The sequence below is a fragment of the Carassius auratus genome, unplaced genomic scaffold (assembly GCF_003368295.1).
Source record: "Carassius auratus strain Wakin unplaced genomic scaffold, ASM336829v1 scaf_tig00009534, whole genome shotgun sequence".
NCBI classification, from domain to species: domain Eukaryota; kingdom Metazoa; phylum Chordata; class Actinopteri; order Cypriniformes; family Cyprinidae; genus Carassius; species Carassius auratus.
The window spans coordinates 55,701-82,231 of NW_020524040.1; the positions used below are offsets into that span (position 1 = coordinate 55,701).

The 26,531-nt window shown below is 36.4% G+C and overlaps 2 protein-coding genes across 4 annotated transcripts in view; both read right to left on the reverse strand.

Annotated features, from left to right (window-relative positions):
* The window catches only part of LOC113072576 (CD276 antigen-like), a 26,181-nt gene extending 18,620 nt beyond the window's left edge, over nucleotides 1-7,561 (reverse strand). For both annotated transcript variants that reach the window (XM_026245563.1, XM_026245564.1), the window contains exon 1: nucleotides 7,389-7,561. In XM_026245563.1, the coding sequence (XP_026101348.1) occupies nucleotides 7,389-7,434 (46 nt within the window). In that variant the 5' untranslated portion in view covers nucleotides 7,435-7,561. The remainder of the gene's footprint in view (nucleotides 1-7,388) is intronic.
* A 9,345-nt stretch (nucleotides 7,562-16,906) lies between these two features.
* Nucleotides 16,907-24,868, reverse strand: LOC113072578 (KH domain-containing, RNA-binding, signal transduction-associated protein 1-like). Of its 2 annotated transcripts, XR_003280313.1 has the most exons (11): nucleotides 24,588-24,868; nucleotides 23,566-23,687; nucleotides 23,364-23,480; nucleotides 23,142-23,288; nucleotides 22,831-22,961; nucleotides 22,440-22,677; nucleotides 21,376-21,449; nucleotides 21,090-21,148; nucleotides 20,076-20,244; nucleotides 17,935-17,987; nucleotides 16,907-17,066 (listed from the first exon to the last, which is right to left on the reverse strand). XR_003280313.1 is itself a non-coding variant. In XM_026245567.1 (9 exons), the coding sequence occupies exons 1-9, from the start codon at nucleotides 24,715-24,717 to the stop codon at nucleotides 20,141-20,143; spliced, it is 1,122 nt and encodes a 373-aa protein (XP_026101352.1). In that variant the 5' UTR covers nucleotides 24,718-24,868; the 3' UTR covers nucleotides 19,349-20,140. The 2 variants fall into 2 exon arrangements, 1 of the variants encoding a protein (XP_026101352.1); XM_026245567.1 differs by lacking the exons at nucleotides 16,907-17,066; nucleotides 17,935-17,987 and having other exon boundaries at nucleotides 19,349-20,244.
* Between the last annotated feature and the right edge of the window lie 1,663 nt (nucleotides 24,869-26,531).

Below are 26,531 nucleotides of genomic sequence, written 5' to 3' on the forward strand. Positions count from 1 at the left end.
AGACTCTATAGTTTGAACTTGATCAGTCGCCTTGACTAAAAGCCACTTGCTATATTTTGAGATTTTAGTGTACTAAATTACATTTATGCATTAATTATAATCCATGTTTGCCCTGTTAGAGCACAGGCATACGTTTGGTCTCTTTTAATTGAAGACACTTGTTACATTTTTGTTTAAGTGAAAAACTTTTATGAAAAAAAAATACTTTAAATTTTCAATATATTTCAAACATATTTTACTCTTAAAACTGTGGTAAAATCAAAGCAATAAATATAAACAAGTTTTGTTCTAAATTTGATGTTGAGATCTAAAAAAAAATGCTTTCAGGAAGATTATGTTTAACAAACTATTCCACAAGGTGAAATTCAGAAGTAAATGCCTGGTGAGGGTCAAAAAATCTATCGGTCCAAAATTACTGTCTGAGATGTGATGACAATGTAAGTTTCATTGCATTATAATTTTCTTGTTAGCCAATCCAGATGCAGAGCTGCTGCAATGTTCTTCAAAAATATTGCGGAAAAAGAGAACATCAAAGTGGAGAAGATCTTGTTTACATCAAACTGAAACCAAGCTGTTCACACAGAACGCATATTTGGCATATTAAACTATGGCCATGTAATAAATGAGATGTACATCTAGCCGGTTGTTATTGCAAAATGAGACTAAACCACCCTGTTGAGGTTTATTCTGTGATAACAACTAGCTGGATATACTTCATCTCCTACATAACTTAGCAGCCAGAACTGTAATTGTACCTATTCTGGAGGATCTCTCAATCAGACCTTTGTCTATATCTGTCTGTTATAAAGATTTTTTTTGTGACAGAATAAAACTTAAGCTTTCAAAGCTTAGAAACAGCATATTTTAAAAGATTAATATCATCTGGAATTTATCCTCTTATGTAACCAACAGTGTTTTGATCATGACTCGGGGGCTCTGGCCAGTGGGAGTGGGCCTGTCTGTGGTATTTAACCATTAACAATCCAGTTTATATCATGCAACAAACTTCCGGTCAGCTGACTCCAAAAAGGAAGTCGGTCCCATAGACACCCAATGTTAAAATGCCCCAGTTGTTTACAGCCTCCTACAAAAAGTGGTTTTGATCTATATAACTAATTTTGCCCTTCATGACAAATGTAAGGGGGGTGAATTTTTGTATAACTCATCCATTTAAAATTATATTAAGCCATACATTTCTGCATAATTAAGAGCATGGCCACTTGAGTGACAGGTGGATTGCACTTCTGTCACCACCGTCAAGCTAGGTGGGTGTGGTTTCAGCAACCAGCTCCCGCCTCTTTGCTCATTTTCAATTATCGTGGTGATACACTGCCAAGATGGTGACGGCTGACTCCGTCCACTTTGAGCTTCAAAAACTCTCTTCAGAAACCTTAAAGTGACATCACAGACACTATATCCATGTTTTTATACAGTCTATGGTTTAAAGGGGGGGTGAAATGCTATTTCATGCATACTGAGTTTTTTACACTGTTAAAGAGTTGGATTCCCATGCTAAACATGGACAAAGTTTCAAAATTTAAGTTGTACGTTTGAATGAGTATTTTTGTTCCAAAAATACCTCTTCCGGTTTGTCACAAGTTTCGGAAAGTTTTTTTCGAGTATGGCTCTGTGTGACGTTAGATGGAGCGGAATTTCCTTATATGGGTCCTAAGGGCACTTCTCCCGGAAAAGCACGCGCTCCCGTATAGCAGAGCACTGAGAGCAGAGGCATTCACTGATCAGAGCGAGAGAGTGAAATGTCACAAAAGGAGTGTGTTTTTGGTTGCCAGGGCAAGACAACCCTGCACAGATTGCCAAAAAAAAAAACAGCCTTAAGGGACCAGTGGATGGAGTTTATTTTTACAGAGCATCAACGGAGTTGTGCAAGTGTTTTTGTTTGTTCCCTGCATTTCGAAGATGCTTGTTTTACAAACAAGGCCCAGTTTGACGCCGGATTTGCATATCGTTTATTTCTTAAGGATAATGCAGTCCCAACGAAAAAGGGTCACGATCGTGTGTTGGAACCGCAGGCGGTGAGTAAAACTGCTTCAAATATCTCTGTGTTGTTAACTTAGCTATCGGCGCGTAAGCACATCAAGTAAACAACATGCAATGTTGTCATCAAACTGCACTTTCCACATGCACACCTTAAAAAAAAAAAAAAAAAAAAAAAAAAAAAGACGACAAAGTGGAACTTAGTAATTTTCCAAAACCGCTAAGCAAATATATACAGTTTTAATACATACCACATAGAGACATCGTTGCTGCTGCTGCTGCTGCTCTTGTTAAATTTCAGCCTCTGGATCTGATTCTGGATCATAAATTTGCGGCTGAATCTAACTGTTAGCCATGGTTTGTTTTGGATGATGTTTTTTTCCTCACGTTAAATGTCACAACTTCCAAACGCTCTCAACGCAAAAGCCTACTCGCGCTCGTGATTCTTTAGCTCCGCCCACGCCTCCAGGCGCTAGTGTTTTTCGGGGAAAAAACGGTACAGACTATTGCCGAGTCCCAATTCGCATACTATCCGTCCTAAATAGTATGCGAAACTAGAATAAGTACGTCCCAAATCGTAGTATGTTGAAAAGAGTATTCGAAAGATACCCGGATGGTCTACTATTTCCGGTTAGAATTCGAAGTGCAGATCAATGCACACTCTAAGTGCTAATATTGCCCACAATCCATTGCGTGCGGGAGGGAGGAGCTTTGCGATGGCTTTGCGGTGATGTAAACATGGCAGCCGGATGCAGCAGCGGAGATGCGCCCTCATCTTTTAAGTGTAAGAATTCAAATGTTTAACCATAATTAAAGTTATATTTTATTGTCTCATAATATTATTGGGTTTATGTTGTGCTAAAAAAGTACCGTGTTTATCTTGTAGGGTCCGATGAAGATACGGAGCGCCTAATTAACTGGCGCATTGCCAATGATGCCCTTTTCACAGGAAAAAGAAACTCTTCCTCACAAAAAAAGTACATACTTTTAGGTCGTAGTATAAGTAGGCGAATTGGGACTCAGCGTATCTCTCTCTTATAAATATAATAAAATTAAAGACTTTTTGGAGTTATGAAGGATGCAGTATTACTCTATAGGTACTCAAGATTAACAGGATATTTAGTGAAAACGAGCATTTCACTCCCCCTTTAAACAAACTTCAGAAATGCACAATTGTTACCAGTCCAGGTGTTTGTCCAAAAAAAGAGAAAATTTTGAAAATAAAATAAAATAATAGATAATTAATAAATAAATGATAAAAAAGACAAAGATTTTGCTTTTGTCCAGGGCACATCAGGACACATTAAACATTTACATTTGCATTCCTCACCAGCTACAATAATTGGCTCTCCTGGGATGGATGTTATCTCCTCCAGTAAGTGCACCAGATCAAATCACAAAAATCCCATGTACATGTTTTTTATTAGTTGCTAGGCAGTTAGTTGAGGGATTTCTGACTGTACTTCAAAAACCTAACCTGAAATCACCAAGACGTTCTATTTTTACACTCTAGAGGTGTTTTCCAGGGATTCCATAGAAGGACCATTTTAGTTCTCCAAAGATCCATTCTCAAAAGAACTATTTTTTTTTAGTATGGAAAAAAATTCTTACAAAAAAATAAATACTATTTTAAGAATCGAAGGAACCTTTTTCCACTATAAAGAACCTTTTGTGCAATTAAGAAGGTTCCTTGGATGGTAAAGGTTCTTCGTGGAACCATCAACCCTTACGAAAGGAAAATATATTTACCAATATATTTCTTAAAATATATTGTGATATATTGTAATATATTATTTTCCCTTTTTATTTTCTAATATCTTATATATTTGAATACATTTAATAATATATTGACGATACATATATTATATATTGCAAAATATACAAATGATTGCCGCTTTCAATATATTGCAATATATTGGAAAAAATAAATATATATAAGAATATATGCCTAATATATTACATGATATTTTCCAATATACTGCAATATATTTTTGTTTCATAAGGGAATACAAACAACAACAAAATGTTTTGGCATGTAGATGCCCGAAGCCCCTCCAACAAAGTGTATGGGAGTTTTTTTAAGAATATTACCTTCAATAAGACACTAGACTGGTGTTATATTTCCTGTCTGTAGGGCATTCTGGAGTATCACTCTTTAGAAATGGCCTTGATCCAATCTATGTATTATTAGTATTTTCCAAAGATTGATACTGTACTTTAGAAATCCCCTCCAATACAATAGACAACGCCTGCACCGATACTCAAACCTGACATGGAAAGTATGAAATCACTGTTATCAAATGTCCGGCGGCCAGAGTTAAACACATGCAAACACTCTTTAAAGCTGCAGTAGGTAACTTTTGTAAAAATATATTTTTTACATATTTGTTAAACCTGTCATTATGTCCTGACAGTAGAATATGAGACAGATAATCTGTGAAAAAATCAAGCTCCTCTGGCTCCTCCCAGTGGTCCTATTGCCATTTGCAGAAATGCACCGCTCCCGGTAAGAAACAACCAATCAGAGCTGCGGTCTGTAACTTTGTTTGTGTTCAAAATGTAGAAAAATGTATATAATAAGCGAGTACACCATGAATCCATTTTCCAAACCGTGTTTTTAGCTTGTCCTGAATCACTAGGGTGTACCTATAATAAGTGTTTATATTCGGACTATTTTAGATTGCTTCGGGGGTACCGCGGCGGAGTAACCCAGTACCTTTGTGATTCTTCATAGACATAAACAGAGAGAAGTAGCTCCGGCTACAATGTTCTTCCGCAAGACGCAAGCAGTTCTGTTTATTAACCGCTAGAGCGTCAAAAGTTACCTACTGCAGCTTTAAATTCCTATCTATTGACAAACCTATCTACCTTTTCTACTCTACCAACTTGATGTTTGACGAACAACAAAATGGCAAAGAAAATCTAACAGGGATACACTAAAGGAGAATGTTCAGTTCAATACACATTCTAGAGAACTTAATATTACACAGGCCATGTAGACTTGAGCCAGTGAGTAACATCCTAAAAAAGCACAAAACACCCAACAACAGGCACAGCCTTCTAAGGCAATGAAAACACTCAAAACGCATTAGTAACTTAATATTTCAAAAATTCGGCCCTATTTGTAAGTACAAATTTATATGTGCATGTGTATATACATATATGATAAATGATTCAATGGAATAAGCATTTTTAAGAAGTTGTGACTGAAATTTAGTCCATTTCTGAACATTTACTCTTTCTGAAAAACTTGCTTACACACACACACACACACATTCGCCCTGCAGCTATAACTACTGATTTAGTTGCTTTCCCATAAACACAACGTCAAACTGTAATTCAAGGAAAACTATAATTTCGGAGAATCCTTGTTTACCTGTCTGCATCTTCAAGGCTTCCTTTATGTACGGTTGCCACACCTGCACAGCAAACCTACTTCATCATAAGCCCTATAACCAGAGATCTAATTACCACTCCTAGGACCAACTGGCTTTGGCATTAATTTAATTTAAGGTTTTGAATAAAGGCTCTCTGGAAAATCCTTGGTCCTTTCATAATGCTTCTGTGATATGTTTTAAAGGGATAATTTATCAAAAATAACAACTATGCCATCATTTACAGACACTCATGTTGTTCTATGACTTTTTTTCTTTTGCAGAACTCAAAAAAAAGTTATAGCGAAGTCAAACATATATTTATATTTACATATACTGGTATTTTTGAAAGTGAAATGCATATTTTAAGCAGATAATTACATATATTTATCATGACTATATTAAAAACTAGACAAAAACAGCATTTATAAAAGAGATTTCCTTTCCTTCTCTTAACTGGACTGGCATATGTGAAATGCCGTTCCCTCAGTAGACATTTTCCCATCTGCCTGTGACTACTGGATATAGATACATAATCAAAAAGTTTATCAAACCAAGTGCAAGTTATTAGAACAACATTAGAAAGCAGTATGGACTCATACTCACTCACTTGACCTTCTTTTGTTACCAGACATTTATTCAAAGATGAATGGAGAAAAACATGCTATGCATCTGAACTCTTGACTCAAATTCAACATTTAAAAAGTTGCACATCCATGCAATGTTTTTAGAATGGAATGAGATCATTACTTTAAATTGCAACATGAATGACTGCCTAAAGTTTAGCCTGGTGTGAAGTGTAGGGCAGGGAGGCAAGGAGACGATGAAAAAAAATTTCTAGCAGCTCCCTCTTCACAAAGAATGTTAACAGGCTACTGCAAAAAAAAAAAAAAAAAAAAACGTGTCCTTGAATAGAAAAAAGGTCAGTGCTCAATCAGTACTGAAACTGTATGTCTGCTCGTCCAACTTTTTTCCCCCTCAAATTTCAAACCATGATTTATGGATAGAAGTGTAGGGGGTTCTTGTCCTCTGAAATAATACATCCACTATCAATTCCACTTCCCAGACGGATTATGAAAGAGTTTGTTTAGAAGCCAAAGGTTATAGTTTTGTACTCACTCAACTAAATGTGAAAATGACAACAGAAATAGTTTTCCGTTTTATCATTTTGTGTATATGCGAAGACAGTGACCTTCTGTCGCATCTAAACACAAAGCAGGGTCTGTGCAGCCCACAACACAGAAAAAAGTGTGCGACATTGTGGTTAAGATAGAGTCTTCTGAATAATTAAGAATTTATCAAACAATATGGGTTTCATTAAATGGCTGCATAGCCAAGATTGTTTCTCCCAGTTAAGAGATAAGATTAAATGTTTCACATCTTTATCAAAAATAGCAACGTTCCAAAAATTATTTTGAAATCTCAGATGGTCTACAAATCCAGCTATTCAAAACGAAACACTTCAAACAGAATCATATATATAACCTGGAATATGTATAAATGTATTATTAAAATATACACATTACAACTATTAGCTACTACCATAAACATAAATAATGGAATTCCAAAAATGCAGCTCTTTTCTAAGTTGTAAAAGTTGTCTGGTTTAGTTTTGCCAGCAGATATTAATGAAAACACTGTAGTCAAGCGAATCGGACAGATTCCACCTGTTGTGAGCTCACAGTTCTCTGACCGTTTCGATCCATCCTGCGTGGTTCAGGAGCAGAACGAGAGAAATTGCGTGCCATACTACTCGAGTTCCCTGACAAAACTGTTCTTTAACTCACACAGGTTGCTTGATTAGACATATGCACACATGTTCACTTCGAGAAAGCGATGCGAAACGCATTTTCTACGAAGGAAATAGTTGCATAACCTAGAACGAGTCTAAGTTTAATAACCCTCATGGCAAAGCAAAGACTATTTCCAAATAATCAAATCATAGCATTAAGTGATCAAGTTTAGTGTTGCACACAGAAATACTAAGTTACAAAACGCCAATCAAATCTTTGTACCGACCTGCACAACGCAGTAAGATCCAGAACAGAAGAAAACGACACAGCATACTTTCAGATGAGGATTCTACACCTTGTGGAAGTTAAACCCGCTCTGGTTTAATTGTGATGCCACAAGTAGCTAGTATCGTATCATTGCATCACAGATGGGTTTAAACGGACGTCGGAGCCAGCTCCAAACTGGGTGGGACCTCCAGTCTGATTGGTTCGTTCACAATGGTGTTAATGCACGCTGCGTTTGATGTTTTAGTCTTGGCGTAGGCTAGTTAAATCATGATTACAAGCTCATTGCATTCAAAGTTTAAAAATCGGAGGAAATTCCTGTGCAGTTTTTACATTCAAAACTCATATTTACGATTAGTCCGAGAGCACGCGAAGGCAGCATTAGCAGCACAGAAAAATTACATCTTTATTGTGTCTTACCCTTTTGTGCTAAATATTTCTGTAATACATAGGTATGACATTGGTATTTTGACTAATGTTACGTAAAATATGTGTGCAGTATAACTGCACTTTAATTTAAACGATAAATTCAAACTTTTAATACACAGTAAGAATGAGACTTAGTTAAAACTCCTAACTGATTGTGCTTGACTGTAACAAAGCTGGTCATTGTTACAAAACCTGCTCTTATATTTTTAAAATGTTAACTATTTCTACGTGTAACGTTAATCCAAATAATGTAATGCAATTGAAACATTTGGTTTAATTACCATATTCATTTTCAATTTAATACTCATAACTAGGGTGACCATATTTTGATTACCAAAAACCAGGACACTGTGCCCAGCAATGAGATACTCAAATGATACTTGAAGATGCCTTATAATTTCAATACATTTATAGTATGCATCCTCTGTATGGAAAGAAAATTGTTATATTACAAAATATCTATAACCAAAGACACAATTTCAGATTGGCTTCTCAGAGGTTCAACATGTTTTATTATTTATTGTTATTAAGTTTTAAAAAAAAACGTATTAAATAATTATATAAAAATGTATCTTCTGGATTAGAAAAAGAAATAAATAATAAATAACAAAAAATAACAAAAATAGCTCTCACAAACTTACAAAAACTAAAATAAAAATGATATACATATATCTTTAGTTTTCTTCTTCATCTTCAATTTCCTCTTCATCCTGTTTTTCTTCCTCATCCTCCTTGTTTGCCCATCTTTATTTTGCTGTAGAGCTGATCTTTCCCAGCAGTTTTTTGTTGCTTAACAAAAAAGCATGAAAGTCTTTGCAAGAAGTGTCTTGAAGTTGTATAGCACAAACAGAATTCCTTTCAATGGCTCAACAGAGAGCTGGTTCCTCTCCTTTCCACTGGCTCTGCATCAGTGAGAAAACCCTCTCAACATCTGCATTGTGAGAGGGAAGTGCAAAGACAAACTGTGCAATCTTCAGTAGTTCTGAGAAGCAAGCTGCTTTTGGCCTTTTCTAAGTATTTGGTCCACTTCTGGTGCACCTGCAGGCCAACCTCATCACTGTTGCATCTTTCTATGAATTTCTTCAGATTGGCGACCAGGTCAAAACACTTGACATCATCAATTGGCACCCCCTGTTGCGCTTACATCCAAGAAGAATGTTGTGGATGCTGTTCAATATTTGTAAGTTGTTCTCTTTTTCCATTTGTTGAATGGAAAAGGGTGTGGAACACAGACACGAGTGAGTGCATGTGCCACACGTAGATCTCACTGAATTCATTTTCAAAAAACGTCTTGATCACTATGGGTGGCTTTTGATGTGTCGGAAAGAATGCCTTTAAAGCTGGAAACATCTGTAGCATGCTCTCAAAGCCTTGTAACAATGGGTGCTTCTCAATTCTTATTTGTGCATCCTTGTTTCCTTACCTGCTTCCTTTCCTTGTGTCTTTGCTCCACCTCCTCATGATGTGAGGGAAGGACACAAGGAAAAGACGCATGGATGGACTTGAATCAAGTGAAATTATTTATCCTCGCTCCCTTCAGCGTTACTTCAAAGTGTCATCAGCTGTGATTAAAGGGATCTGCCCTTATGTTGTTAAAGTTTGTTAATTATTCATAATAAATATTAATAAAGCAAGATACCCTGTTTTAAATATATGACATGCATGGTTTATTTGAAGTGAAAAGGTAAATTATCAATAAAAATTATTACAACAGATGTGAAGGGGGAGGAGAATTTATATGTCCGTCACGTTAAGTCGCATAGGATACACCTGTGTATCCACACTCATCGCTCCTCATGAAGCCTCCTCCCTCCTCGATCCTCGCCTCCTCGTGGTGCAATTAGAGAATTGAGATGTCCTTCAAGATGGCTATGCTCTATCGGTTTCTGGGTCATAGGATGGAGGAGTGAGGAGGGATATTGAGAAGCACCCAATCACAGCCACGTTGTCTTGCTGTGGGAAAGCATCCTCCTGTACTTCAATGTCAACAAAATCACAGTACTCCTTCAGATTCTCAGTGCGCACAGTGTAAATGTGGAAGTACTGGTAGATTATAATCATGATATTCTCAAGGTCAACATCTATTGTGTCTGCCCAATGATGAACACAATTATCCAATATGTGTGCTGGGCAACCCACACCACTCAGTCTTGTTCTGCAGAAAACCTCTTCAAATTTGCAAACACGTTGTTTCTCCCTTCATCATGTCAGATTCCACCAAAATTTTTGTTGCAATTGTCTCCAGTAAATGCAATGCATTTTTCAGACAAGTGTTTTAGTGAGATAATTTGCAATGGTTTCTGCTGTCTCATTAGGTGTGTCTTTCACCTCAATTAATTTTGTTTGCACACCGCCCTTCTTAGTTCTGGATTATGACTGGGAATATTTTTAGTGCTCTGTGGTTACTCCTGTCTGTACAAATACTGCACAATACTGGATTTTTTTCAGTTCTTCATGTGTGACTTCAAGAGAGTGGCGTGCTAAAACACCATTCACAATGGCTTCGGGCTTAGTGCGATCATCATTAAACAGATGATGCAAGACAAAGGTTGTCAAATAACTCTGGGAGATTTGTCTTTATGGCATGTAACATGTTACAAGTTAAATGATCAACATTTGTTATTTATTATTTGTTCAGAAATGCAGTAGAAACAGTCATATTGTAAATTGTAATAAATGTATAAATGTTGTATGAAATGTATAATTGTACTGCTGGAGTGAATGTCAATGTAGAATGTATGTTAAATTTTGTTGTAAACATAAATACTGTTATGCAAGAAAACTTTCAGACACAGTCTGACAATAAAGTATAAAGTAATGATTTTTTTACGACTCCTTTCTATTTGTATATTTAAATGTAATTTACTTTTGTAATGGCAAAGCTGAATGTTCAGCATTTAGTCTTCAGTGTCACATGATCCTTCAGAAATCATTCTAATATTCTGATTTGATGCTCAAGAAACATTTTCAAAAACAGTTGCTGCTTCATATTTACACATTATATATTTTCATATTTTGGTGGTAGATCAACGCTAGCTTATAGTCTAGTTGTGACATTCAAAAAGAATACATCATTAAAAAATGAAAAAGTATCATTTATTTTGCCTCATGCCATCTCTTGGGGTTTAAAGGTTCTAGTCACAATTCACTTACATGGCATGGATCTACAGAGCTGAGAAATTGTTCTTGAAACTAGTATCTGTTTAACATGAGAAATAAAGTCATATACACCTAGGATGGCATGAGGGATGTAAATGAAGAGATCATTTTAATTTTTGCGTCAGCTATTACTTTAATGGCAGAAGTACAGATGTACTTAATGTGCTTCTTGTGTATCTACCAGGTTATGCTGGGAAGGGCAGACAAGACGAGCTGCGTGGATCTATTTAGAAGCCTTCCATCCAGGATTTTGCTGTGTCTCATGCATGCAAGCCAAAAAAATGCATTAGTGGTTAAAATATACAAAGAGAACACATTGTACCATTCATCAGTATAGACTACAAATTTTTTTTTATTTTTCTCTGAGTGACTTGTAAATGATTTAATTATTGCGAGACAATTATTGTCAATAGTGGTGATGATGGCCCTCATCTCCAACAACAATTAGGTTGCCTACTTTGATGAGGTAGAGAGTCTGACAATATTGGTGCCAAACAAACTCTTTCTGAACGTCAGCAAAACTAGGGCTGTTAAGATCCTTAAAGACCTCACCCACCCTGGAAATCCACTGTTATCTGTTAGAATCAGGCAGAGGCTTCCGCAGTCAAAAACGGAGAGGGTCAGGAGGAGTTTCTTTCCTCATGTTATCAGACTATAAACATGGACATTAAACTGCACTTTATAGACTCTGTACTATGCAACTCATCCTCACTGCACATTGTTTCCATCTCTGGACATCATCTGTGCAGTAGTTAAATATATTGTGTAAATTTCATTATTTGTATTTAATCATCTACATATTTTTACTGCTTCATTGTTTGTATTTAATTTTCTCTTATTTTTTGCACAGTCTAAAAAGAGTATGCCAGACCTACATTTCACTAATTTTTGTATGTCTTATTACTTGTACATGACAAATAAAATCTTGAATCTTTAATTGTGTGGAGTGTTACCTGTGATTGTGTTGGTGATAAAAACATTAAAGACTAACAACATACAGTAAACATTTTATTGCTCTTAATGGCACATTCAATTTCTTGATACTGATATAATTATAAAATATAATTGAATATACTTGAGTGCTTACAGTTGTCACAGAATTATATTACAACCTCTTGGTAATAAAATTTCAACTACATTGAAGAACACTAAACCCCCCCCCCCCCTCTTTCATAGACATCCATGACGGAAAAAGTTGCGTAGTTGGCGGAGGACGGGTTATGTTATTTAAAAAGCTAAAAACGCTGAACAGTTTTACAAAGCCTTCATTATAATGCACAGAAAAAGACAAAAACATTAGCCTGTATATCCCTGAAATGATTGTTTTGATAAATTAAGCTGATCTATAGGCTAACAGATGAACAACCCACAACATTTAATAAATTAATTGGATTGGTTATCCACAGTGGGATGATCAGGCCTTTAAATAGAAGAATGAATTTTGAATTAAATAATTAATGTATTATTTCATATCATCAGAGTATGAAAAAGAAAATGGAAAAGACTGTACCAGTATTGTTTTAATTTATAGAACATGACGCGACAATTATTATTACATATAATCTTCTGTCATGGATTTGATAAATGACATTGTAATAGGCTAATGTGTCTGCTGTGCTCATTTAAATGTTTATGAAACTTTACATTTATTTACTGCAATGCAAAGCATAGATTTTTCCTCCCCTTTATTTCAGGAAAATAATCATTATTTTTAAAGTGAAGAAATAGAGAAACTTTTATTTCTACCGGCCAGTAATGATTCTGAAACATTGCCCTATTGTTCGAAGGAGTAACTTTTATTGCGCCTTACATGTCTTGGAGTCACTGTATGCTTCGATGTGTAAGATAAACTACATTGTTTGGCCCTCCAAAAAAAGACACAACTAGAAATTAGTGGTTAAGATGATTTACAACACTGTTCCAGAATGGTTCAACCCAAATATTCAGATGTGTGCTGCGTTTCCTGAACCAGTAGCCTACAATTTGTCTGCGGCCCAAAGGCTGTTTATATAAAGTTGGGCATTTCCAACTTTGCAAGGACATTTGGGCGCTTCTGACTCACAGCCCGTATGTTTTTTTATATTTAAAGAATTTGCCAATTATGATTCAAACGCAAGGCTTGTTGTTTGTTGTTTCTCCAATTGCAAATGCAGAAATGTTTTTATGTTTATGCAGTGCGTTGCTCAACACAACGTGTAAAAATACAATAGAAGTAATTATAATCAGTAATTATGTCCCCACTGGATGCAACAAATGCCTCATTTGTAATGGGTTTTATTGGGTTTGTCTTGGTGGGACACACAGCATCACAGTATGTTAAGGGGCGTAACATTTCCATCACATGCTTGAGGCATTCAGCCAATCACAACGCACTGGATAGCTGGCCAATCAGAGCACACCTCACTTTTTCAGAATGATTAGCTTTGTAAAAATGGACGTGTTTCAGAAAGGCGGGGCATAGAGGAATAATGTATATTATGTGGAAAATAATGTTTTTTTTAAACCTTAAACCACGTAAACACCTTGCATTACACCAAATAATGTCCTTTTTAACAATGTCATATGACCCCTTTAAAATAAACTTAAATACATTTTAAAGCAAAAGTAAAGCATAAGTTATGGATAGACCTTTGTATTTTGACATTTATTGAATTTCTCTACATGCCACAGCTTGTCCAGTTCAGAGCACATTCACAGCTTTTCAGAGATATCAAATATTTAGAGGTTTGATCAGAAACACTCCCTCTCCTTGGTCTTTAAATATGACTGATATTGACAAGACAGGTCAAATTTAGAACTCTTTGGGAATATGATAATATATTAGAAGGACTTAAGTGGGACTTTTTTGTGCATTTTTATATGTACAATTAAATGTTCATTATTGCTTCTAGGGTCTTAAGTGTACTACTAATGCCAAACAAGTAATGTTAACTAAAATATACTTTCGTGGGACTTAAGTATATCTTATATGTACTTTTGGATGTGAACTAAAGTATATTTCATTGTCATATATCTCTGTCAATGAAGTTGACATTTATTATTTCTTATTATTCTTATTATTACTATTTTTATAAATTTATTAAAAATGTTTAATTAAAAAATCTCTTAATCACCTAGTTAAAATCAACACAAACACAAAATGGAAAACCCTCAACATTTATTGAAAAAACAATTTTTAAAACAAATGCACAAAAACACTTTTTGATGATGCACAAGAAAAACCTAACACTATATACATTTTAACTCACTTATTACAGTATGGAGAACAAAGCAAAATCACTTACACACATACAAAAGTACCTATTCTCGCCATCATAGAAAACATCATTCTGTATGATGCATAAGCCTGTTTCCTCATTGGGGACCTAAAAATTTCCACAAGGATCAAATTTACTGTTATTACTATCCTTGTGGGATCATTTGGTCCATGACGTAAAGGGTTACTAACACACAAACACTTAATAAAAAAAAAAAAGAGACAAATGAGAAACAAATAAAACTTATCGTAAAATATTACCAAACTGTGTTGTTACTTGTACCCCTGATTTCACAGACAAGGCTGAAGCCTAGCACTGGACTAAAATGTAATTCTGATCTGTACATACTGATAAAAAAAATTGAAAGTTGGTTTGAATAAAAGCATCCGCTAAATGCATGCATATAAATGTTTCATCTGAAAGAAAATTGCACTGACTGAACTTTAAAAATATCAGTGCTTTTGTTTTGCCTCAAAATGCACACCAGTATTGTTTTTTAAGACGTTAATGAAAATTACTTAATTGTATACCAAATAATTTACTCGGAACACATGAAATGTATGTTTGCTTACTCCATTTACAGCAAAAATTGTAAGATTTAGCCTAACTAATCCACAGTAATCCTGGGGTAGTCATGGCCTAATGGATAGTTGGGACTTGTAACCCCAAAGTCAAGGGTTCGGATCCCTGCTCCAGCAGAGGTGTGTGTGCACTTGGATGGATTAAATGCAGAGCATAAATTCAGAGTATGGCACACCATACAGCACAGTATTTTCATGTTATTTATATTACAATGTGTAATTTAGCTTAGACTGGCGTGAGGTGAAACCAAAGCACAAAGCAAGTCTTGTTAACTATAGCTGCTACTTGCATTCAGTTGTAGGCCTATATTGTAAACAATATCAGTTAATTTTTGTTACATGTTAATGCTACTTTAATAAAAATAGTTAAGCAATGGTGATTAGTGGTTTTCTAAGCTCTCCATGAAGTACTCTGAGCACTGCACATTTTCTATGTCTCCCTGTATACCTGACGCAACCTCTTCAGGTCTTGAAGTCTTCACTAATGATCTGATGAGCTGAATCAGGTGTTGAGGGAGACATACAAGTACATAATGGCTGCATCTGAAAAAACTGAAAAATGCTGCCTTCAGAGGATGTATTCCAAGGTAGGAAGGCATTAGGGCACGTCCAAATTCAATGTTGGCTTCAGTTCCTGTCTCCTGAGATGCCTTCATCTGCCCTCTAAAAGCATCATAGATGTATATTGTCATTCCTTACCTACTTATTTGTATTTTTTATTCTTTTATTATGTGATTTTTGTTCTGTCGCTGTCATTCTGTTGCACCGCGGAGCTTCTAACACGAAAGCAAATTCCTCGTATGTGTAAACCTGGCAATAAAGGTCATTCTGACTCTGATGCATCCCTTTGATATCCCATAATCCTGTGCATTCCATTCAGTGACAGTTAAGACAAAAAATAAAGAGAAAGAGAAAGTAGGCCAAGACAAAAAGCCAAACAGGAAAGAAAATAAACGGTTGGAGCTGCTCTACAGGAAAGTGGATCCCATGAGCCAGATTCAAGGATCACTGATCTAGATGGAGAAAGAAAGACCGAAAAAGGATTGTTTGATCCAGGTGGCTAGAAATTTTAATTACAAAGAACAGAGAATAAAATATGAACCACCAATAATACACTAGCAATCACCCTGAACTCCCAAGAAACTGCAAACTGTATTAAATTTTGGCCTTAAAACCGTAGTACTTCAAAAACTAAACATAAAAATATATTTTTTAAAGATTGTTGTTAGAGCACATATTTCACTTCCTTCTATTGATACACCCATTACATTAATGTGTTCTGCTGTTTTTGACCAGTTTGAGGCGGTCTCGTTCTCTTTTGAGACATCTTGGCTAAAAATGCAACCAATTATCAAAAGTAATCTCTTTTTTGGTCTTTTAATGATTTTGAAAGCGTCATTCATGCTTTTAACTTGACCGGTCTTAACTATTGTAATAGCCTCTATAATGTAAGTATCAATCAGGCCTCTCTCAAACATTTACAGATGGTTCAAAATGCTGCTGCAACAAATTGCACCCATACTTGCACTTCAAACAAGGTTAAAAAGCAAGGAAGGACCTTTGCTGGCACAGGTCCAAAGCTTTGGAATAACTTCCCCCTTTATGTTAAACAGGCCCTTGATGCTTTTAAATCCAGTATTAAAAAAATTTTTTATACACACACAAACTGGCATTTAGCGGTTTTATGTATTCTGTTAACACCAGTTACTTTTTGCTCTGTGTAAAATTACTTCAAGTATGCTTGTACAGAACTTTAGTGAACAATTGTTTAATAAAAAAAAAAAAACACTTTAATTTGTGTTGATGCTTTCTCAAGCCAACTTCAAAGTTCATCTTGATGACGTTTAGTTGATTTTGATCAGCCTAATGTTGCAACAACAAAAACAGTTCACCACAACAACATTTGGTAAAACTTTTCCCAATAGCTTATTTCCCCCTACATGATCAGCACGAACATTTTTGTAACAAACTACTGACTTAGAAAATAAATAAAACTCTAAATTTAAGCTAAAACATACTCTGAATAAAACTGCAAGAGAGAATCTTCACTTATGCAATACCACCTCATTCTGAAACACAATCAGCAATACAACTTTGGTAAAACAGTATAAAATCATTTATTGGGATCCAAAAAATGCATGTATAAAAAACAAGTAACAAAAACATGACTTAAAAGACTAAAATCTTCACTAAAGTCACACGTATTAAAATGCGCTGTCATTTTCCTCTTCAGTACTCAATGACACCAAGAGCCTGCAACACAGAAAGAATGCATTAAAACGTTACTGTTTATTAGACAACATCCTTTTTAAATCTGACCTTGCACAGAAGCAGAACACCGTATCACAACCGACTGAGACCTTGAAAGGATTCAAAGACTTTGTCTTTCCCCGCTCAAAGACTAATGAGGTGTGAAAGCATGCATGACTATTAACTACATTTTTTCAGAGAAACCACCGACATGCCCACGGGATTTGGTACTACACAAGATAAAATAGACTTATAAACACAATGTTAAAACTGCAAAGTTGAAGGATATCCACTGTAAGCATTCCAGTACTCTTTGGTCCAATAAATGTAAACTTTCACATGACCCTTCCAGTAATGCAATAAGACCAGACATGAAGAGATGTTTGCAAGCTACAGTGTTCAGAGCCATTTTTGATCTGAGCTTATGCACATCCGTTTTGAGTTAACACAGCCGAAATTATCCCGCAAATGCTTCTCACACTCAAAAACTAGTGCACATAAGCTCAAATCAATGATGCCTCCGACTAATCAGTTCCAAAAAGAAATGCAAAACCTGTTCTAAATGAAAACATGCAGACAAAAAAAAACAACAACAACAACAACAACAACAAACACGAATCCAACATTTCTTGATAATTTTGCAGAGATTTAGAAACAATTTTATAAAGGCCAGCTATTTGACCATGAAAACTGAATTATGTAAAGGTAAAAATGAATTTAATCGCTCTTAGATTGAATTACTAAATTCACTATCACAGATTCTATTAAACCAAGATGCTACTTACAATTCTTACTCATGTACTTTAAACTAGTGTTTGTCTGTGGTCATTAAATGTACACGTACACACACACACACACACACACTTTTCACCTGTAGCAGCTGCTGGTAAAGCCAGTCTGGAAAGAACCTCTTGGCATCAGTCACTGAGCAACACAAAAGATGAGTTAGTACAAGACCTAAAAAAAAAAAATCAACTCCACAGAGAAGTCCAACTCTACACATATCTCATTACATACTTGTTAGATTTGAGGACATTTTTGTCTATTTTGTACAGCTACAAGAACACTTTTTAAGAACAATGTAATTTTGACTAAAAACTACAATCTATTTGGTTTTTAAAACAAGAGTTGCATATAACAAATACTATATAATACTAAGTTTTAGAAAATTAATGTTTAATGTGTTAGCCAAGTTTAGGAATATTGTCTTTTGAATTTGCAAACGGAATTTGAATTTGTAATGATTGTGTAGAAATGAGTAAATGAACATTTGTGCTAAGAGAGAAATTTAAGGTTGATATTACCTTTTTGAAGCTTGCGTTACACTTTACGCCTTCTTTCCCAATTTTGTGGTTTATTAAGCCAGCGAATGCAACATTTGAATCATCTTCACGGTCAAAACTCTCACCCTGGGCTACAAAAGTCTTTGTGTTGAGTGATCTGGTTGAATACATCATGGAGTTTCTTTTGCTTGTTTTTTTTTTTGTCACGCAAAATTACCAGATATTACCAGAGCACCAAATATCGAATTTGTTTTGTGCATGTATACTTTACCTTTTAAAAATGGGGATCTATTTGCACTTTTAGAGGTGACTCTGCAGGTCTTACCTCAAGATCCTTCTCAATAGAAGACAGATATGTAGAGTCTCTGTGACATCAGAGGGATTTAGTGACTCTGATGCAAAGTTGCAACAGGGTTATCGCTTTTAAAACAGGTATAAACACATGAAAAAGTTCCAGGATTTTCTTAGTATTGTGTATAAATCATTGTTAGTGTTGAATAGATTACTATTTTTTGTTAAACAGGTCATATCAAATAAAATCCACTTCTTTTTGCACCAAAACAGTTTAGTTTACACTAATAATTTTAGTTTTTAGTCTTAAATGTTATCACATGTTGTCACATTATGAACACTCAAAAGCTTAAAGAAAAGCTGATTTTAAAGATATGACCCCTTTAAAACGATTAAATTATATAATTGAGATAAGATTGTTAGGGGACCAAGGTAAAATTTTGGAAATGTTTGTATTTTGAGGTCAATTGTTTCTGTACAAGACATAAATATGCACATTTTTCACGATCTACTTAATACAAATAATTGCAGACTAATTTAATCAACGGTTTATACACAATATTTTTTGAACAGCATTAAGTGAGTAAAACAAGTTTTCCATCTAAATGTTGTGATGTTATAAATTGCATGCAGAATTTTGACAGTTTTACAGTTTGCAACAATTTTATATGGGATGAATATTAGCACTTTAATAAAAGTCAAATACAAAGGTTTTGAAGGCTGTAAAAGAAAACTAAGCTTTATTGACAAACTGATAGGGACACATTTTGGACATATTTAGTTCCCTAGTTAGGAAATGCACACAAGCTTGCTAATATTTCGGAAACTGCAAACTTCTAAACACCAAAAGAACAATTTTTTATTAGTTGAGTATTGTACGTACAAATATTTGAGAAGGTTGTACTTTTATCTGACTACAAGTAAATCTAAACTACAAACTTGGCGATATTTGTTTTGCTCATTTAACAAAACGAATCAGCAGATGCGAAGTTTGAATGTTTTCACGAAAATTTCAAACCGTAAATACTCAAACCAACTGGAATTTATTCTTTGAAGAATAATTAACATGTTTTTTTTTTACTAGAACTAATATTTTTGTGCATTCCTCAAAGATTTTTTTTTGTGCATTACAAAAGCGTGTTTGGAATAAATCTACGTGACATTAACAGGCAGTTTTTTTTACCCCCCTCCCCCAATTTTACACATAGCCATTAGCTTATCTAGCATTCAGGTATCTTTTTCCAGAGAAGAAACACTTATGCATTAAAGGAAATTAACAAAAACAAATTTATATAACAGAAAAGCGAATAAGCACAGTATGTAATCTCAAATTTAAAATGCCTCACGTCAAACTTATGGTCATTGTATTAAAGAGTAGATTCAGAATATTAAAAAGGAGTGTTAACCAAAACAATACAAAAAAAACAACTAAAATTACTTTAGGTGGTTACAAGAGGTTACGAGGGGAGGAAGTCGCCAGACAACCGTCGTGACGGACAGCTCTCAGTATCTGCCGTATGGATGTTCCCGATATGATTTGCCCGGCCGGGCAGCTGGAGCCTTTCCACCGGTGCCACCCCAAGCGCCGCCAGCCCATTCATCTCCAGCTAGAAACAAACACACACCCTTAACATGGAAAAACTGATTCAAGCAGAACTTGGAACATCTTAAACTGTGTTCCTGGAATGAGACATGTGTGTGTGCTATAGTTTAAAGGGTCATGAAACACTCATTCTCACCACAAAAAAAAAAAAGAGAAAAACATTCAGTGGGCGCGGTGCACTGCAGAGCACTCTGCATCCAAAACATTACAATTTATGCAACCGCATGTTCATGTTTATTCTGCAGCACTTAGAAAACTAATACAAGTTTTACAATACTTATACAAGCCTTTTGATGGGCCGTGTCATGGAGCTGTAAAAATGGTTACTCACTAAGAGATTGAATTGCGTTTTTGCCAAACTCTTATTACAAAGCAAAATAAAAAGCCTCTCCTCTGATCCATGAACGTTTCTCTCAGATAATGTCACTTTGAAGCGTCTGTCATAGCAAATCAACACATGCTGCTGTGAAGAATTAGGCCAAGCATCTTCTCACAGGATAAGAGCATGCAGTCTCAAATAATTTAATAGACACTGAAGTGTCATCGATGTACAATAGTACATTGTCGCGTCAATTTGAGAAGTTAACATAATGCAGATTTTAAAACTGGAGAGATTAAAAAAAAAACTTTAACCAATTTTTTCCAAAAATCTAAAATTACTTGATGCTAATATTGTCTTCTATGATGTGCAATACAAACGGCTCAACTAAAATGTCATAAGTAGTCTGGGGTTTCATGGCCCTTTAAGCATAAAAACATCTAACATTAATGTCTGTAGTATCGACTGGCTCTATTGTCTCAACGATGGGCCAAAAAAAGCCGATTTGTGGATAAATGAGTTTGTCTTACTGTAAGACTCGTAAGTTTCTTGTGCCTCTCCGTGACCGTAATCATAATACTCTGTGTCTCTGTGGAACAAAAAAAGTTTTAAAAGGAGTTTTGTAAAGTCAAAATTAAAAATCAATACAAGACTTTGGATGAGAAGGAAAAAGAAGCATGGCTCCTGAGGAACCATTAGCAAGAATGTTAAATTTAGAGGTTACAACTAAAATGTGTGAATAGGGATTCATAGAAATCAATTAGAGAAAGAAGTCTCTACTAATAAGAGAAAGATAAAGCAGAAACCAGCACTCACGGCTGTGGAGCAGGCTGACTGTAGTAGCCCTCATATCCTTCATAGGAAGGCTCTGCGTATGATTCTTCATATGCCTGTGAAAATACAGGAGACATGGAGATGCATCACAAGCTAAAAATATTTCTAAAGACTTGGTCTTTTCACTAAAAACGGGAAACTGTTGTTTCCACAAAGTGACAGCATAAGTCAAACAATGAAAGCACAGTTCTAATGCGGAGCAAAAAAAATTATAAAAAGTCATAGAGCTACTAGTGTGGTCTGATTTGCTGACAAATTAATATTAGGAGCAGATTCTATTGACTTTTGAATTTAACTGTTTTGTTGGTTACTTATGACCAAACAAGTACGTGTAGAATACGCATTCACAAACTAGTATTACAACATGGAAATTTTATTATAAATAAAAATGCCAGACAGTCTTGTAGTACATTACCATTCAACAGTTTGGGATTGTTCAATTATTATTTTTAAATACTCCTTTACTAAAGCCGAATATTTGACGTGAAAAAAAAACTGTAAAACAGGTACTTTGTGAAATATTACAAATCAAAATAATGTGTAATATATTTTTTCAAATGCAATATTACTGTTGAGTGCACAATATATATCACCGATGATTAATGCACATCTAATCAGCGGTAACTACTATCAGGTGTGTGATTTCACACAGAACAGCTGTTACTACACCGATCCGTTGTTAACTAACAAGCTGTGCAAATCCACGTTCATTATCACCATTGATTTGCAAGGCTTGTCCGTGAAAAATCACGCACCTGATAGTAGTTACCACTGATTACATAACCCGCTTTACTGACTAGATGCACATTTATCACGGGCCAATATATATTGTGCACCCGATTACCATGACAAGTTTTTCAAGAGTCTTCGATGAACAGAAAGGTCAAAAGAACATTTATTCGAAGTAGAGATATTTGTAACATTATAAAGGTCTCTGATCACTTTTGATCAATGTAAACTGGAAGACAGAAATCAGACTCCATACTTTTGAATGGCAGTGCAGACAAGAGTTGCATTTAACAGTGGGGTTCTGGATAATGATTTACATATTCGCCGTAGGTTTCCGGTTTGGACTGGTGCTGCTGGTGTGAGAGACCGGTTGCTGGTGTCATCCTCTGAGTTTGAGTTGGTGGTCTTGACCGAGTGGCGGCTCCTCCTCTGGCTGATGTTGGTGGTGGAGGACCACCTCTTCCTGCGGGGGCTCCCCTCGCTGAAGCTCCACGCCCTGGACCTCCTCTTGGTCCTCCTCCTCGTGGTCCTCCACGAGGCGGCATACCACGACCCCTTTGAGCACAATATGTATGGATTATTACTACATACTCAACACTTAAGATGGCTAAGCTTACATGAGACAGAATTATTCTAATCGACAGATGCATGTAGCTAACACAGAAGCTATATTTAGGGATAGAGGCTATATTTTTTATATCATCTCACCTAGGTCCCATTGGGGGTGGTCCACCGCGGCCTCGGCCGGGAGGCGGGCCTCTGCCAGACATATCCTGAGAACCATTCAGAAACCCTGGATCCATGAATGCATCTGGGTGCATTTCTTCAAGCCCTTCCACCTGACACACCAGAGAAAGGATTAATCAGGCTAACAATTATTAACACATTAGCACATTCACTGAAAACAGGGAAAATTAGGCATCTGCTTTATTAAAATGCAGATCAATTTAAATGAGTGATTGGGGAAAATGAAAAATAGTGACAGGTTAAAGCATCGGTTGTCTTGCATTGATACTTACAGGCATTAGGAACTTCTTGACCTCATCCATGGCATGAGCCATACGCAGGTAACAATCAGGAATTGGAGCGAAAACCTCGATGTGCACATGCAGCTCCATGGCCAAGTGTGCGTACTTCAGGTCTCCACCCTTCCTCAGCTCCTCTTCCTGCAGGTTTCACAATTTCATCTTTAGTAACCTGCTCCTTAAACAGAAAACTAACTGTGCAGCCTGGTTCATTACCTTGGTCTTATCTCTCATGGATCCTTTGCCCAGCACAGAGATCTTCGCCCCGGTGTCCTCCTGCAGACGTTTGATAGTGCTGCCCTGCGGCCCAAGAATCTTTCCCACAAAATTGAACTGCGGAGAAACATTGAGGCATCGGTTAATAAATGTCAAATAACAAATCCTTGCAACATATAGACCAAGTCAGACAACGACTTACCCTAGGGTACTGCTTCACGGGAATGAGCACTCGCTCTTTCACCCTCACGTTCTTGGCGGTGAACAAATCCAGATACGTCTCTGACTCTTTTTTAGGTTCACCTTTCTGGACCCTTTCAATCTCTGCAAGAGAAAACAAGATCAGCTCAGAGCGAATTTTAAATTTTGCTTCACCACAGCAATGTGAAAAAAATTGCAAACTGATTCCTAATGAAAAAATAAATGTGTAATCCAATAAATACTAAAGAATAAATTCCATCTTATAAAATCTACAAAACAACCTTTTTGGCTTCAAGAAACAGAAAAGGGCAGTGGGGAAATTAGCGTAAATTCAAAAAAATTACACTTTCTGCAATAAGAGTAATGCCCTAAACCATTATTACGTTATGCATAGTAAACGTATGTTTGTTAAGTTGGTTCTCGGTGCAAAATAAGCTAGATTTATAATGCACGCTTCTCTTGCATTGTCTGCAACCATCCGAGCAATGCATCATGGGATCGTCTTTCTCCACAAAAGAAATGCAAGCGATGCTGTCCTAAGGGAGTCACATACACACATCTTACGAAAAAAAAAATTCCTTAAATACGCAGTTCTCTGTAAATAGGCCTAAATGCACCATGAATATGCCACAAGCATATCATATTTCCCATTAAAACTGCATGCTCATTATTAAAAATTTTGCGCCTTCGGCCCAAGAATATATTTATTTTGATAATGATTTTCAACGTGGTTCCAATTTGATCTAATTGTATGCGAACCAAGCTTCCCACCATTATACAACACGAACATTTTTATATAACGGTTATAAAAATAAAATTTTAATTTAAAAAAAGTGCAACGCGGCCCAACGGCCAAATCCACGGCTTCTGGGCCTAACGTTACAGCACACGCTTCACCGACACACGTGAACATCTACCTATATAAATATGAAAGAAATTAACTTGAAAAGTGGTTCTCAAGTGACTAATTAATACCAGTTTAGTCTGTGTGAATTGTTGAGTAATGAATGAAGGCGCACTGACCTGCAGAGAGGAGTTTCATGGCGTGCGTGAACGAGGAGTCCAGGCTGTCTTTCTCCGCCAGTAACTCCGGCAGATATTTACCATCGCCGGTGCTGCTCTTCCTTTTAATGTTGCTGTTATTAGCGTCCATGTTGCTAGCGGTTGATGGGGCTTTTGCAGAGGATTCCAGCGGCTAGTGCAGCAGAATGGCGCAGAAAATGCGTGCCGAAGCTTTTCTACTCGTCTTAACAAAGGAAATGGCGGGCGGCTAATGGTACAGATGGAAATTACGTCACGTGGCGAAACCTATTTCCGTTTCAGCGCTTGGGGGAGGGGCGCCGACTGAGAACACGACTGTGATTGGACTATTCTTGATCAGCGCTGAGAAAAGTAACAGTTGTCAGGCGACAATGATGTAGAAATTACTTTAGGCCCCGTCGGCCTTTACTGAAAAAAGTGTTCTACTTCTATGATCAAAATTGTCAAAGTTATAACTCTAGACTGCCTATTCATAGTTGGTGAAAATGAAAATATTAATATAACTAGAACAAGTGGAAAACTGTGTTCAGTTTTTTTTTTTTTTAAATACAGTCAGGGGTGGTTCTAGGGTGAATGGAGATCTGGGGCTTAGCCCAGAAAAATCCATGTATGTGACTTTTTTATTTTAATAAATCAGAAAGATTTACCTTGTTTAAAATATACAAAAACAATAAAAACAAAAACAAATTTAAAACATTTTATTTAAAGTATTGAGGAAAATACATTTGCTTTATGCAAACAAAAATTAAGAATTGCAAAACAAATGAAACAGCGCGAAAGCAATGATTTTGCAATACATATTTTCCATGGTCATATCTATTAATTTATTTGCAACGCTGCTTTTATTTTGCGTGTCAGTCTAGTTAGAGCTTGCGAAGCCATTTTTCCTTTGCGCTTCACTTTTCTGCACGTCTCTCTTTGTGGCACTGTTTTGACGTGGGGGCGGAGTCAATGGACGGGGGCGTGTACAGCATGCCTCCATGGAAATGACGTCATCAGCCCTAGACGCAGCTCACTGATCCAGGTGCAGTCATGATGAGCAGAGATTTCGAGTGGATCGTTTATTTTTATTCAGTAGCATTAAAACATTCATGTACAAATGTATATGTATTAGCAGCGTTTGCTCAAGTTAAAGAAGTTGTTAACATGAACATCTGCTGTTTATTTCTCTCCATGGGCACACTTTTAATTATTGGGATCGCAAATCATTTGAGTCAGTTCGGGAGTTCGTAGCGGGTTCGCGAATCATTTGAGCCAGTTCGGGAGTTCGTAGCGGGATCGCGAATCATTTGAGTCAGTTCGGGAGTTCATAGCGGGTTCGCGAATCATTTGAGTCAGTTTGGGAGTTCGTAGCGGGATCACGAATCATTTGAGTCAGTTCGGGAGCTCGGAGCGGGATCGCGAATCAGTTCGGGAGTTCGTAGCGGGATCGCGAATCATTTGAGTCAGTTCGGGAGTTCGTAGCGGGATCGCGAATCATTTGAGTCAGTTCGGGAGTTCGTAGCGAGATCACGAATCACTTGAGTCAGTTTGGGGTCGCAAATCATTTGAAGCATTTCGGGAGTTCGCAGCGGGATCGCGAATCATTTGAGTCATCTGACTCCAGTTTGGGAGTTGGAGCGGGATCGCGAATCATTTGAGTCAGTTTGGGAATCGCAAATAATTTGAATCAGTTCGGGAGTTCGGAGCGGTGTGTGTGTCCTAAAGACTGTGCTCCGCAACCGTTAACTGTTAGATGTTCAATCAGACACAATTTAAAACCGAAAAAGAAATATAATAAGATTAAAAGTTACAGATACCTGAAGCTGTTGTATCTTGGCGTTCAAGTGTTTTGGCTGGGGGGGGGGGGGGTTACTTCCTTTTTCATCGATGGTTGGCCAGTTTACATGTCAGTCAGAAGCACTAGACTCAGTGGGCGGTTTTCGT